The 13781-nt window shown below is 38.5% G+C and overlaps 1 protein-coding gene across 14 annotated transcripts in view; it reads left to right on the forward strand.

Moving 5' to 3' along the window:
* Sltm (SAFB like transcription modulator) overlaps window positions 1–13781 on the forward strand; it is a 49546-nt gene that overhangs the window by 8348 nt on the left and 27417 nt on the right. For 7 of the 14 annotated variants that reach the window (XM_031346325.1, XM_031346327.1, XM_031346334.1 and 4 more), the window contains 3 exons: window positions 7850–7914; window positions 10974–11171; window positions 11989–12036. In XM_031346325.1, the coding sequence (XP_031202185.1) occupies window positions 7850–7914; window positions 10974–11171; window positions 11989–12036 (311 nt within the window). Of the gene's footprint in view, window positions 1–4364; window positions 4440–7849; window positions 7915–10973; window positions 11172–11988; window positions 12037–13781 lie in introns of all 14 variants that reach the window. The other 7 variants (XM_031346335.1, XM_031346336.1, XM_031346340.1 and 4 more) reach the window with 2 other exon arrangements.

A 13781-nucleotide genomic window follows, 5' to 3' on the forward strand; every position in this document is an offset into this window, starting at 1 on the left:
AGAAATCCACCTGCCTCTGCCTCCCAAGTGCTGGGATTAAAGGCGTGCGCCACCACGCCCGGCTAGAAGCCAGCTTTTTATAATCTAGATTTATCCTACTTGATGTAACCATTCATATATATCATTAAACAAATATTTCTTTTATATTATTTTCTATTTTGAGACAATTTCTTTCTTTGTGTTGCCCTGGCTGTCCTGTAATTCACTCTGTAGACCAGGCTGGCCTTGAACTCAGGTATCCTCCTGACTCTGCCTCTCAAGTGCTGGGATTAAAGGCGTGTGCCACCATACCCAGTAGGTACAAATATTTCTAATGATTTTGAGAGAATTTTAACTTAGTAAGTGGAACATTTAGTGTGCTCACTCATGCTAAGCCTCGCAGTGTGCAGTTCTTAGACATTAGTTGGCTCAAGGTTTTATTATGAAGTTATTGCCTATACAGTATCATTCACAGACTGCTTCCAGTTTTGTCAACTTTGGGTTGTGTGAGTTTTACTTAAATAGCATTTTGAAAGCTGAGCCTGGTGGCACATACCTTTATATCTGGCATTTGGGAGGCAGAGAGGCAGGGCAATCTCTGAGTTTGAGGGCAAGTCAGGACTACACAGAGAAACCTTGTCTTGAAAAGCAAGAAACCAAAACAAGAGTTCGAGGCCAACCTGGTCTACAGAGTGTGTTCCAGGACAGCCAGGGCTATCCAGAGAAACTCTGTCTCAAAAAACCAAAAATTAAAAAAAAAAAAGAAAAAAGAAAAAAAATAACATTTTGATGAAGTTCATATATTTCAAAATAGTTACTATAGATTAAGATGTGATATTTTACTTTGCTTTCACTTTTTTTTTTTATAGACAGTGTTTACTGACTAAAGAATTAAAAAGTAATGTGTACTCTTCATTACTTTGAGTTAGCCTTCATTGTGGTCATGCTACTTTCCTTTGAGCCAGCTGGCTTTGCTGTGGTACGTGCCAGATTTCCTGAAGGACAAAGGAAGTAAATAGGGCCTTACTAGCACAGGGTTAAGTGGCACAGACAGAAATGGTTACCAGCTGAATAAGGTTTGCTAAATGTAGTATTATTGGAATTTATTTAGTCTTGAAGTCCTTTCACGTCTGTGACTGCCCAAAACCCTACAAATATAATTTATAGCATCAGTTAAAGTTAGTCTAGCTTTGTTGACAGGAGATTTTGACTTCTATGTTACTTCTATGTTCTTACCTTTGTCCCAGTCAGGCCTAATAGAAGTCTAGACCTTGGCCTTACTAGTGTACAACCTGTTACTTAGCCTGTTAATATCAGTCACCGGTTGGCTGTAGTGCCAGTTGGGGTTTTCTGCTGTATAGTGAACATGGTAGCTTATGCAGGTTAGTTGTATTTGTGTGGAATGGTAATAACTTTTCATAGAGGAAACAGTTATAAAGTTACAATATAGTTTCAAATTCAGCGTTAAATAAACCCAGAGTTACAGATTATGAAAGTGATCAAAAGTTTGTGAGTTAGTCAGTTTTTTCAAATGCTGTGCACTGTATGTAGTCTCACTGCTGTGTTGCCCAGTCTTGTCCTGTATTTTAAATTTTATGAGGAGATAGTAACCATGTAGTGCTTTTGTGCAAAATGACATCTAGAACAGCCAGAGCAACAGTAAGACTTTCTTTGTACCCTCGACTACCTCCTATTCTTCTCCTTTTTTTATTTTTTAAGATTTATTTGTTATATGTATGTACATTATAGCTGTCTTCAAATACCCCAGAAGAGGGCATCAGATCTCACTACAGATGTGAGCCACCATGTGGTTGCTGGGATTTGAACTCAGGACCTTTGGAAGAGCAGTTAATGCTCTTAACCACTGAGCCATCTTTCTAGCCCCCCACTACCTCTTCTTGACTGTGTCTCCCAGTGCAAGTTACTTAACTGTTGTGAGTTCCACAGTTTACTTTTTTTGGTTTTGTTTGTTTTTGTTTTTTAAAACGATTTATTTATTATGTATACAGCATTCTGTCTGCACATATGACTGCAGGCCAGAAGAGGGCACCCATCTCATTATAGATGGTTATGAGCCACCATCTGGTTGCTGGGAATCAAACTCAGGACCTCTAGGAAGAGCAGCCAGTGCTCTTGACCTCTGAGCCATCTCTCCAGCCAGTTATTGTTTTGCAAAACAAGGTTTCCCTGTGTAGCCCTGGCTGTCCTTGAACTCCTTCTGTAGATCAGGCTGACCTTGAACTCAAAGATCCATCTGCCTCTGCCTCATAAATGCTGGGTTCAAGGTGTTCACTACTACCACCTGGCTCACAGTCTACACTTTTACACTTTTAAAGACTTGGCTTTGGAGCCTTTATTTACTGCAAGAGAAATAATAGTTGAGCACCTGATCCATTTTAGCTCCTGAATGATCCTGGCTTCTGGGAATCAAATTGGGCTTGGCTTAAATATACTCTTCAGCTTCAGTTACCTAGTTTGTGGAGTGAGTACTTCGGATTAGGTAATAGGTTGAAAAGTATAAGTATGTGACCATAGAAGCACTCCTTGTAGAATCTGGGCAGCAGAATGCACGTAAGCAGCAGCAGTGACTACTTGTTGCTTGAATTTCCAAGCCCAATAAGCCCATATAGAAAACACCCTATCTAATTATTATAATTATAAGCTATAAGCTTAAATTGGGCAGATCTAACACTATACTAACTTATTCTCCAGCTTTAAGACCCCTTGCTACTTGTGGTTTCTCCTGGCCATGTGGTTTTGGTCCATCATAGCTTTCTCCTCCTCTTCTTCGGTCCTCTCTTTTTCTTCTCTTATACTCTCCTGCCTCTCTACCTGTATATACACTCTCAACCCTCCAGTCCCACATTTCCCCTCCACTGCCCAATCACAGGCTCAAGCCTTTATCTACCATTTAGAATGGGGAGAAGGTTTGCAGATCACCTGAGTACATGATGGGCTGCTTGTCAGAGCCTGTCCCTCTTGAGGAAGCTGAATTAAAATCAGAATATAAACAGCTTTAGGACAATCCACCATATTTCTCTCTCTCTCTCTCTCTCTCTCTCTCTCTTTCTTTCTCTCTCTCTCTCTTTCTCTCTTTCTCTCTCTCTCTCTTTGTCCACTTAAAAAGGCTCCTCTTACGGTAATAAACAATATATAGTAGGAGCTATTTTGAAGCAATTAAGTATGAAAACTATTAAGTATGAATTACACTTATAACATCAGTCTATTATACTTTGCATAATGTCCTATCCTAACTAAAAGAGTTTACAGTTCCATATCTCAGGCATGTTTGACTTTAACTTGTATTACCGTCTGAAAAACCATCCTTTCAAATCTAGAATATCCTTAATGTTAACTAACTTAAGTTCAGTTATGAAACTATAACTAGTCTTCAACCCTGTAGAGATCTGAGGAATTATTAAGTATAACCTGAATATGTAGGAAGCACGAAGGTAAAGTTTCCAAAGCTAATGTAAATTGTAGAGACAGCTGACTACCTGGAGAGTTCCCAATATTCCTTAAAATGTTGGACCATCTGTTTTCAGTCTTTTGGCCCAGAACCATCTGACAGACCTTAAGTGAAGTAGGAATTATGAAGGATTAGCTTACCGTGTCTTGGCAGAACTTAGCAGTTGAGTATCCCACATCCAATTTGCCCTTTTTGAACAGAATTTTGTTTGTAGATGGAAGTAAGGCAATTCTTGCCCAATAGCTAGCTTGCCATAATTAGAGCAACTCCATATGGAAGTAATGATGCTCAGTATCTTCTTTGAAGTGGAATGGAGACACTGTCAGGATCAGACATGTCTTGTAGTCAAAAGATCTTTTAGTAATGAAATAATATTAAATGCATATTTTGTGGATCTCTGATGTTTCTGAAGATTATCTATATAGTATAACTAAATTGTCAAACATTGATTATTCTTGGCTATTCACTATTTGAGTAATCTTGAAAATACTTATAATTAACTAAGTTAGAATCTAACATAGCCATGAGTTTCACTATATTAATTTGCAGTACTTAGTTACCCTAAACAGTTTGTACTAGCAGCTGTTAAAAGGACTGGGTCTAAGCCATTCTTAAATGAGTTGCATAGGCACAATGCCTATCTAAGAGTAAGAATATTTTAAATTTTCTATCAGTATACAAAGATTTATACCAATGAAAACCTTAAACCAGTATCAATATATAAATTCTGTACTAGTGTAAGAAATTATACCTTCAAATTTGTATCAAATATAAAGATTTCTACCAATGTAAGAGTATAGCTATACAATGTTTTGTTTAAGAGTAAATTTAATATCCTATCCCTATTTATCTATTTGTCTAATTTCTATAATATTACTATATTCCCCCCTTTTTCACTCCCTTTCCTTTACCTAAGAAAGAAGGATAGAGAAGAAGAAAGAAAAGGTAGAAATCCCTGCATCAAGTTCTCTAGTTTCCTCCCTGTCCAAAGGTAGAACATTAGCAAATTATCCTTTAAAATGACAGTATATCTATAACCTTGGGAATTGGGATGATGATCTTTTGATTGCTTCTTGCTGAAGTGGGGCTGAGAATTCCCTCCTTGGGGCCCAAAGGGAAAAAGGAAAATTGGTTTTGTCAAAGGAAGGCTAGCTGGTATCATTTGCTGTCCAGTCTCTATGTGCTGAAAAAGTTCATGGCTTAGCTCAAGTCCTGCCTGGAACAGTCTGAAAGGCTGGATGGGCAAGCTAGCTGTTCTGGAAGTGTCCTGGAAGCAAGACCTCTAGCCTTTATTGACCAGTTAAAATGGGGAGAAGTTTCACATGAGATCACCTGAGTACACGAAGGGCTTCTCATCAGGGGCAGCCCTGCTTGAGGAAGCAGGATTGACATCAGAATACAAACAGCATCAGAACAACCCACAACTGGTAGTTTTTGTTGAAGTTTAATTTGAGCTTCCTATAAGTGAACTAATATAATTAGGCTTCCTCTTGGAGTGTGCCTTGTGTGCTTGTTACCATGCTGAGGCTAGTGTCTGTAAACTGTAGATCAACCACTCCCTAGAACAATGCCTTGTTAGTAGGCTAGAAGAGCCTCACACTGAAATAGAGAGTTTGCAAATTATATTGCTGATTTGGAACTTGCTACTTGGTCTCTAAGCTCCTTTTTTCTTTTGTAAAACAGTGGAGCCTGCCTTACCAAGCATGCCTGGTAAAAAGTATTTTTAAAAAGTGAGCTGTAGCCGGGCGGTGGTGGTGCACGCCTTTAATCCCAGCACTTGGGAGGCAGAGGCAGGCGGATTTCTAAGTTGGAGGTCAGCCTGGTCTACAGAGTGAGTTCCAGGATAGCCAGGGCTACACAGAGAAACTCTGTCTCGAAAAACCAAAAAAAGAAAAAAGAAAAAAGAAAAAAAGTGAGTTGTAAATTAAGACAGATTTTAATTACAAAAAGAAACTTAGCACTTTTGAAGCAACTAAAGGAGTTCTCCCTAAGCCTCGTCCTCTAGGTTGCTTGGGAGCATGTATTTGTAGAAGGATATAGGCTTGAGGTTTTTAAAATCTTTTCCTTTAAAAAAGTAGCATCCTGAATTTTTTTTAAAGATTTATTTTATGTATGTGAGTGCACGGTAGCTGTCTACAGACACAGCAGAAGAGGGCATCGGATCCCATTACAGATGGTTGTGAACCACCATGTGGTTGCTGGAGATTGAACTCAGGACCTCTGGAAGAGCAGTCAGTCTGTGCTCTTAACCACTGAGCCATCTCTCCAGGTTACATCCTTAAAATTAAAAAAAAAAAGTTATTTTTTTTATATGTGTGTTGGCCTGCATGTGTATAAGTGTACTGCATGCATGTCTGGTACTGGTGCATAGCATAAGAGAGCATCAGATTCCTTGGAACTGTAGCTGCAGATGGTTGTGAGATGCTACATGGGTGCTGAGAATAGAACCTGGGTCCTGTGCAAGAGTTGCAAGTGCTATTAACTGCTGAGTCCTTGAATGTTCTTGTTAACAGATACCCTCCTATAATGTAATAGAATAATTTAATGAGCTCATTTGCTTCTACTTTTCAGAAATGCAGCACCTTAGCTTTCTTCAACAGACTGGTAGATTTTAATGAACAAGGACTATGAAGTGGTTGCTCATGAAGTCATTTCTGTATTTAGATTTCATTTTTCCCATAGAACTTTTTGATTGTTGTGTAAAACACCAAAAGATAAATTTATGATAAGAATGATAACTATAAATTTGTATGTACATTATAAGTTTATGTTTTGCCTAAAATGTAGACACCAGTATTTTAAATAGGAAGTTCAAACCAAGGGTGGTAGTTCGTACATTATAACCCCAGCACTAGAAGGCTGAGGCAGGAGAATCACTGCCAGTGTAAGGCCAGCTTGAACTACATAGTGAGTTCCAGGCTAGTTAGGGCTATAGAGTCTCAATTCCCTGTCTCAATTCCTTTTCTCTTTGAAAATGTTTTTTTTAAAGAATATGTATATTCTCACAGGCAAATGAGCTGCTACTTGAGTAAATGGGAAACATCTCCCAGTATTGTTTCTGATATTTGTAGGTCCAGTGTGTTTCCTGTTATCATTCATTCACAGAAAAGGTTTTGATTGAGAACATGTGAAAGATAGGGGGTGGTAGGAAGGGGATATGGAGTCACTGAATCTTAAGCATTGTTACAGGCAAAAGGAAAATGCAGTTTAGTTTGCCTCAGAAGGAAATTACCGTTTATGTTTTGAAAGAAATGGGAAAGAAAAGGTTAAAATTTAAATATTGATGTTTCAGTGGCTGTGATTTTTCTAAAGATGGCATTTATGGTACATTACAGATTTTTAGGTAGTTTTTTGGGGGCTATATTGAAGACACAAGAAACTTAGTTTAGCATTGGCTTTGTGGAATTTCTGTTTTGTTTTTTTTTTAAACTAGAGTAGCACTCTTTAAATCCCACCAAATAACATAGTTTTGAAAATGAGGGCTGAGTAGGGAAATTTTATAGTCTGCCAGGAAGCTGGGGATAGTCTGCATTTGGAAGTCAGTTTGGCCTTGCATCAGCTAAGTACTATCTGACTCTGATGCTAAAGTGGCCAGGACTGCTGTATAGTGGGGGCAATGTGTATCTAGAAGTCAGTTCTGCCTTGCATCAGCTGAGCAGCGTCTGACCCTAAAGTGGCCAGGACTGCAGTTCTGAGGCTTTGGGGAAAAGAGCATCCAGCCAGCCACTGTATCAAATGACCTTTTCCCTTCATGGGGGGGTGGGGGGGGATGAGATGTCCTGGAAACAGCTAGGCAGTTTGTATTAACTGGCATGTTGTGAAGGTGATGAGAGAGACTAAGCCCAGGTTAGCTTCAGACTTGAGAAGTAACTTGAGTTCTTCATCCTCCTGCTTCCACTTCCCACGTGACTGGGATTACAGGTGTGTACCATCATGGTTGGCCAAGTGTGAGATTTTTATTTCAGATAAAGCTATTTAAGAGGAGGATGGAGGATTTAATGGACATTGAGTCTTGAATTTGGCTATAGGCATCTGATTACATATATAGACTGTAAAGTACTGTTGAAAGGTGCTGCTGTTGGCAGAATTGAGATATGAAGATAGAGAATATGTAATATGAAGAAAATGTACCATTGGCATCAGGTGAACTGAGATTGATGGGTTCTGGGCAGCATGCATGTCAGTGAGGTGGCATGGCTTTGGTAAAGCTTGTTTTGTTTTGTTTTGTTTTTGTTTTTGTTTTGTTTTTAAGATAGCTGTATCCAGGTGTGTTTAGTTTGAATTAGCTTTGTAGAGGATTTTAGGAGTGCAGAGTGATACTGCAGAGTAAGTGTAGAATGTTCTTTTTTCTTCTTAAAGTAATAAAATATTGGTTGTTAGCCCATTCTCCTTCTTTCGCAGGTAAAAAACAAGAAGCAGATGAGTTGAGTGGAGATACTTCTGTGGAAGATGATGCTTTTGTCAAGGTAAAGTGTCAATCACTAGGTTAAGGTGCTTGCTTTTCATGATGAGTTCATGGATAATCAACTGGAACAGTAGACATGGAAGTACATAAGTTAGAGACTTAAATATTGGCAGGCTCACGAGCTCTCATAATTGAGGTATAAAAGAAGTAACTCTTCAGCTAAGAGAGACACAAAGAAAAACTTAAGCCGGGTGTGGTGGCACACGCGTTTATTCCAGCAGAGGCAGGCCTAGCTTACAACAGACCCTTGGCTCAAAAAAAAAAAAAAAAAGAAAGCTAAAGCTAACCCCTGTGTTGGGCACTCAAGTGGGAATCTGAAGCACGAGGGTTTGGGAGCAGGGAGAATAATGGTATGTTACTTCCACCATGAAGGGGACTGGTATTTTTTTCAGTCTGTTCATTACATTAACTTTTATATACTATAATATGTTGGACTTGATCATGTAGACTTTAAAACTGGAGAGGGAAAATTGCTGATGCGTTACTACCTAGTAAATAAAGATCAAATAAAGAGATCTGTTATGCCCTTTAAAGATAAATACATCACACTTTTTTTTAAACCAAAAGGAATGTACCTTAAAAAAGTAATATATCTCAAAAGCAGAAAATTTAAGTAATTCTGAGTGGGGCAGTGGTATTCTGTGTATTACAGTTATAGAAGAACAAATTATTTTAAGTTTCTAGTTGGGTATTTTATTTTGTTTCTGTCATTGGAAAGTGGTGTGCTATTCATTGGGTCTAAAGGGCTGTGGCATTTGTAGGTATTACCGATCACAGTTCTTTTTTTAAAGATTTATTTATTTATTTATTTATTTATTTATTTATTACATGTAAGTACATTGTAGCTGTCTTCAGACACCCCAGAAGAGGACTTCGGATCTCATTATGAGATGGTTGTGAGCCACCATGTGGTTGCTGGGATTTGAACTTGGGACCTTTGGAAGAGCAGTCAGTGCTCTTAACCCCTGAGCCATCTCTCCAGCCCCCATAGTTCTTTTTAAATCATACGCATTCTCATTTCTTCTGGGTTTTGTGTATAGTTAATTCACACTGTCACAGTTGTCTCTGGGTGTTTGTGTGTTCTGCCATGAGGTCAGCTCATGCCCATTTTCTCACCTGTAGCTCCTGCAGCCCAGCTCTGTGTCCTCTCTGCACCACACATCCCACCACTCAGAGATGGAAGCACTTAGTTGAGACTAGGTAGTTTTAGGAACTGTTTGCTTAGGGAGCCATTAAACTTAGACTGTGTTCCTGTATCAGCTCTTGTTTGAACTTTAAGAACTCTTAAGTTTGGTATCTATTATTCTTGTGCTGTGTCTTCCATTGGGTCTGTTTCTTATTTTCTCTACTTACTAATGTGTAATTAAGCAAAAATTATAAGTTCAAAAACATTGCAACTTGTGAAAAACTTAGGTTTCTGATTTATCATTATTTTCCATGCATTGGTGTTTGTTTGCATGTGTGTTTGTGTGGGGATGTCGGATCCCCTAGAGCTGGAGTTACAGATGGTTGTGAGCCACCATGTGGGTGCTGGGAATTTGGATCCCCTGGAGCTGGAGTTACAGATGGTTGTGAGCCACCATGTGGGTGCTGGGAATTGAACTCCAGGTCCTCTTCAGCACTGAGCCATCTCTCCAGGCCCCTGGACTTTTAGTTTTGTACTGTTTTAATTTGTATCAGCCATTTGGAATGTTGGAGAAGACGCACACTTCATTAAATAGTGAGGTGGCCCATCTGCTGGGAAGGGCACCTTTGTACCTTTGTGTCAGCCTTAAAACAACTTGTGGCAATATCTAGAAGAATAAAAGGGAGATATATATATACATATATATATGTGTGTGTGTGTGTATATATATATATATATATATATATATATATATATATATTAGATAATTCTGTGTGAATGTACCTTTAGTTCTTAATACTCCTTTCTTCACTTTGAAAGTGTATGTCAAGTATTTAATAAGTAAGTGAATTTCTTTTCTTGCTTCTAGAGTTGGTAATTTTGGAAACTTAGAATAATGGTGGGTACGTGGCACCTGATGCCTAGATACGTGGCCAGTGTAGTAGTTGTTTCTTGGGGACGTGAAGTCCAGGGTTGCTTCAGGACGGTGCAGTCCCTTCAGGGACTCCCTCTGTTGTTTGCTTCTATGCTTCTGCCATCATATGTTCCCTGCCTTGCTGTCAGCTTCCAAGGCTCCCCTAGTCACACCAGAATGCACTCTACAGTCACCCTGCGTCATAGAGCAGCACGGTCCTCTCTGCCCTCTTCCCCCACTAGATAGTCTTCCCTTTCTGAGGTCAGCTACAAATGGCCAGTAGACTGGGTTTTTCTCTTTAGTACAGAAACAACTTCTTAAATCTTCTTGGTTCATGGCAAGAATAAGGAAGGCACTTCCCTGGCTATCAGCCCTTCCTCCCACCAGAATACCATATCTTTGTATGTTTTGAAGGAAACAGCAGACCTTGTACAAAGCTAATCCCTGTATGTTTTGAAGGAAACAACAGACCTTGTACAAAGCTAATCCCACCCTGTGTCTCCCTTCCTATTTAAATTGATAGTGAGAAACTTTTAAAACAATTATCATTATATTATACATACTTTTCAAGCGTAGACTGATGGAACAATTGGGAGTTTATTACTAACTTGAAGTAAACTTCACGTTTACATATGCATATGACTTCCAGGCTCTTTGATATTAAATGAGACTGGCGCATGGAGAATGTAGTTAGTTCACTTCTTAGAAGCTATGCATGCTTCTGAACAGTTCTCAGACTGTAGTGTGGTAACTCTTAAATACCTAAACTTAAAGTACTTCTCTAGGATTCAGCTTGCTATTTCAGTGTGAAAGTTGAGATTTGATCATGGCTTATTGGTTTTGGTACTTACAGTTAAAAGACAGTTTGTGTGACAGGTAAAAACATTTGCACTTTCCTCTGGGAATATCATGAAGTACAATCCAATCTGCCATATGTAGAGTTGTAAATTTCCGAAAGTGTTTGGTAGATAACACACACCATTTTGCCTCTAGTTGTACCAAATTTTCTTACCATTAAAAGGACTGTGAATTGGAGAATCAAGAGACACATGACCAAGATGGAAATGACGAGCTAAAGGACTTGGAAGAATTTGGTGAAAATGAAGAGGAAATTGTGCATTCCCAGGAGTTGCTTTCTACAGAAGAAAACAAGAAAACTCATGAATTTATAGAGGCAGAAGCAGTAGAAGATAGAGAAAAAGAGGACATCGAAAGTCAGGTCTTTAGCCAGTTTTGTTAAAACATGACACAGATAAATTATGATTTACTAATAGAAAATATTTTTTTTCTAGTTTGATTTGGAGGTCTCAAAACTTACAAAATTTATTTATAAATTATTTAGAATCCTATCCTCTAAGGTTTTTAAATTTTTTGCTTATTTTACATGTATATTTATGTAGTTATTGCCATGCCATAAATTGCTGTTGATTCTATATTCTACTTTTATATAACATGCCATAATGACTTCATAATTAGGCTACTTTTTGTGTTTCTAATAGCCTCTTTACAACCTTGGATATTTAAGGTTTGGGATTTTTTTTCATGGCACTAGAAATGAGTGTCCCTATTTCACTCTGACCTTGCCAGTATTACTTGGTGGTAGGGCCCTCCACCCCCTTTTGCTGCTTTAGTAGGATAAAAATTTATCTTTATTTATTATCAAGGGTAAGAAAATTAGAGTTGAATTATAAAAAGCAATTTCCAGGTATTTCCTTTAAAACAGACCACTTGTCCTGCTTTGAAGTATGATAGATCTTAGGAAAAGCCATTGGATTATAGGGAATGAGGTCTGTTGTTATTTGTAAAACATTTGCCTCCTGCCTACCCTGGTAAATGAGAGGCTCAAGAATTTTCTAATTATGAAGAGGCATGACTGATTTTTTTCATTTTGTCATAGAGAGTGTAGCCTGAATTCCTGGTTTGGTGCCCATAGTTAACAGAGCATGAGGCAAATGATAACCAGGTTTGAACATCAAAGCATTCCCATTGTACCCAGATGTTTTGTAAAGCAAAGCTGTTGTATACCTTTTACTTAGGAAACTGAAGCTCAAGAAGGTGAAGATGACACCTTTCTAACAGCCCAAGTAAGTTTGCACTTAGTCCCGTGAGTATGAATTGTGGGTGGAAGGGCTTGGAAAGGCAATCTTATATTTTTACTTTGTAATTCTAAAATTCATAAAACTGCCTTGTTTGATCCTGAACTTTGAATGTGATATGTATAAACTGTTGACAGCTGAAGGTTCTGGTGCCACAAAAATGATTAGGAGTTGAGGTTCCTATTATCTTTAGAGTTAGAAAGTTCAACTTTTGTGTAGAGACATCAAAACAGACTTTGGGAAGTCTATAATCTTTTTTTTTTTTTTCTCTAATTTGGTATAAAATAACAGAACTATGATATCCTTTTCAATGCTTCAATTTTTTATTTGTTTAACATTGCTAAGGTAAACTTCAATAAGAGTTGGAAAAGTCTCTTGTTCTTAACATTGTGTTTGGTGAATGGTGAATGTCCTGGTCCATGTTATACATAGTGTACATTTGGAAGTGTGAATTCCCAATATTGTAAACAACATTTATAGCTCAGTTTCTGCAATGTTAAAAACGGACCATTGTCTTTTCATTTATTCACAAGGATTCTTTAAGAACCATGCCTTCAATAGAGACACTATACCATTCACTGTTGACCAGATTGCTAGATTTAGGGAAGATGGTGATCTAATTTGGGACTCTCAGTAGTGTCTACTTGAAGAGCAGTTACAGGAGAGTGTATGTGTTCAGACTGCAGAGCTGGGCCTGGAGAGATGGCTCCCTGCTTAGAACATTTGGTGCTTGCAGAGAAGCTAGGTTTGGATCCCAGCACTTACCTAGTGGCTCACAACCATCTGTCACTCCAATCCTAAGGGATTAGAGCACCTTCTTCTGACCTCTACTTGGCACCAGACATGCCCTTGGTGCACAGACATACATGTAGGTAATTCATCTTTTTTTGTGTCTCTCTGGCCTTTGCCATGGTGACCCTCACAGGTGCATTGAGGTGAGCTGTGGCTCCCTGTTCATCTCAGTGGAAGAGAACTGACCTTTTTGGAAGCATGTTTCTGGCTTCTTGTAGTACTCGGGAAGGGGCCATTTGGACTGTGAGAGGCAGCTGACCTGTTTCTCTTCTTTCTGTGTACAGTCATTTCTGTATGATAGATGAGAGATCAAGCTTCAGATGCAAGGAGTACTTTTCTAGTTTACTAATTTTCAGAAAGCTGGAGTTGAACTTTGTATTTTTGGCAACTAACTTTTTGAGTTCCACTGCTGGGGTGCTTCCATGGTTACAAAGATTGTGAGTTGTGTGCCAGAGTATCTATGACCCCTGTTTACATCACAGACTACTTTATGACAATGTGTTAGCAGGAGGAAATAAAGTACTCATGGAATGCTTGTCTTTTTTAAGTTTAAACAGATTTTTGTGGGATAGAATAAGAAAACCATCCTGAAAGTGAAAGAAAACAGTTACTTCAAAGGCTAAGATGTAGCCATATTGTATCTTTAGAGAAATTTTAAGTAAAGTAATTTAGCTCATAATTATGGTGTATAGTGTAATCCTGACCCTTGGAGGTGAAACAGGTGCATTACAGGAAGCAGATTGCAAGTTCAGGCTCAGGTTGAGCTATGGAACTAGACCCTGTCTAAAAATCTACAAGAAAATATATCCTTTATTTTTCCTTTGTGTTAAATAATGTATATGCAAAACACCTGGAGACATACAAGTGCGTGCAGATTCTCCTGTGAGCCGATGCTTGTAAAGGTTTTTCATGAATATATCGGATGTCTTAGGGGTAAAGTG

The sequence above is a fragment of the Mastomys coucha genome, unplaced genomic scaffold (assembly GCF_008632895.1).
Source record: "Mastomys coucha isolate ucsf_1 unplaced genomic scaffold, UCSF_Mcou_1 pScaffold23, whole genome shotgun sequence".
Classification (NCBI taxonomy): Eukaryota; Metazoa; Chordata; class Mammalia; order Rodentia; family Muridae; genus Mastomys; species Mastomys coucha.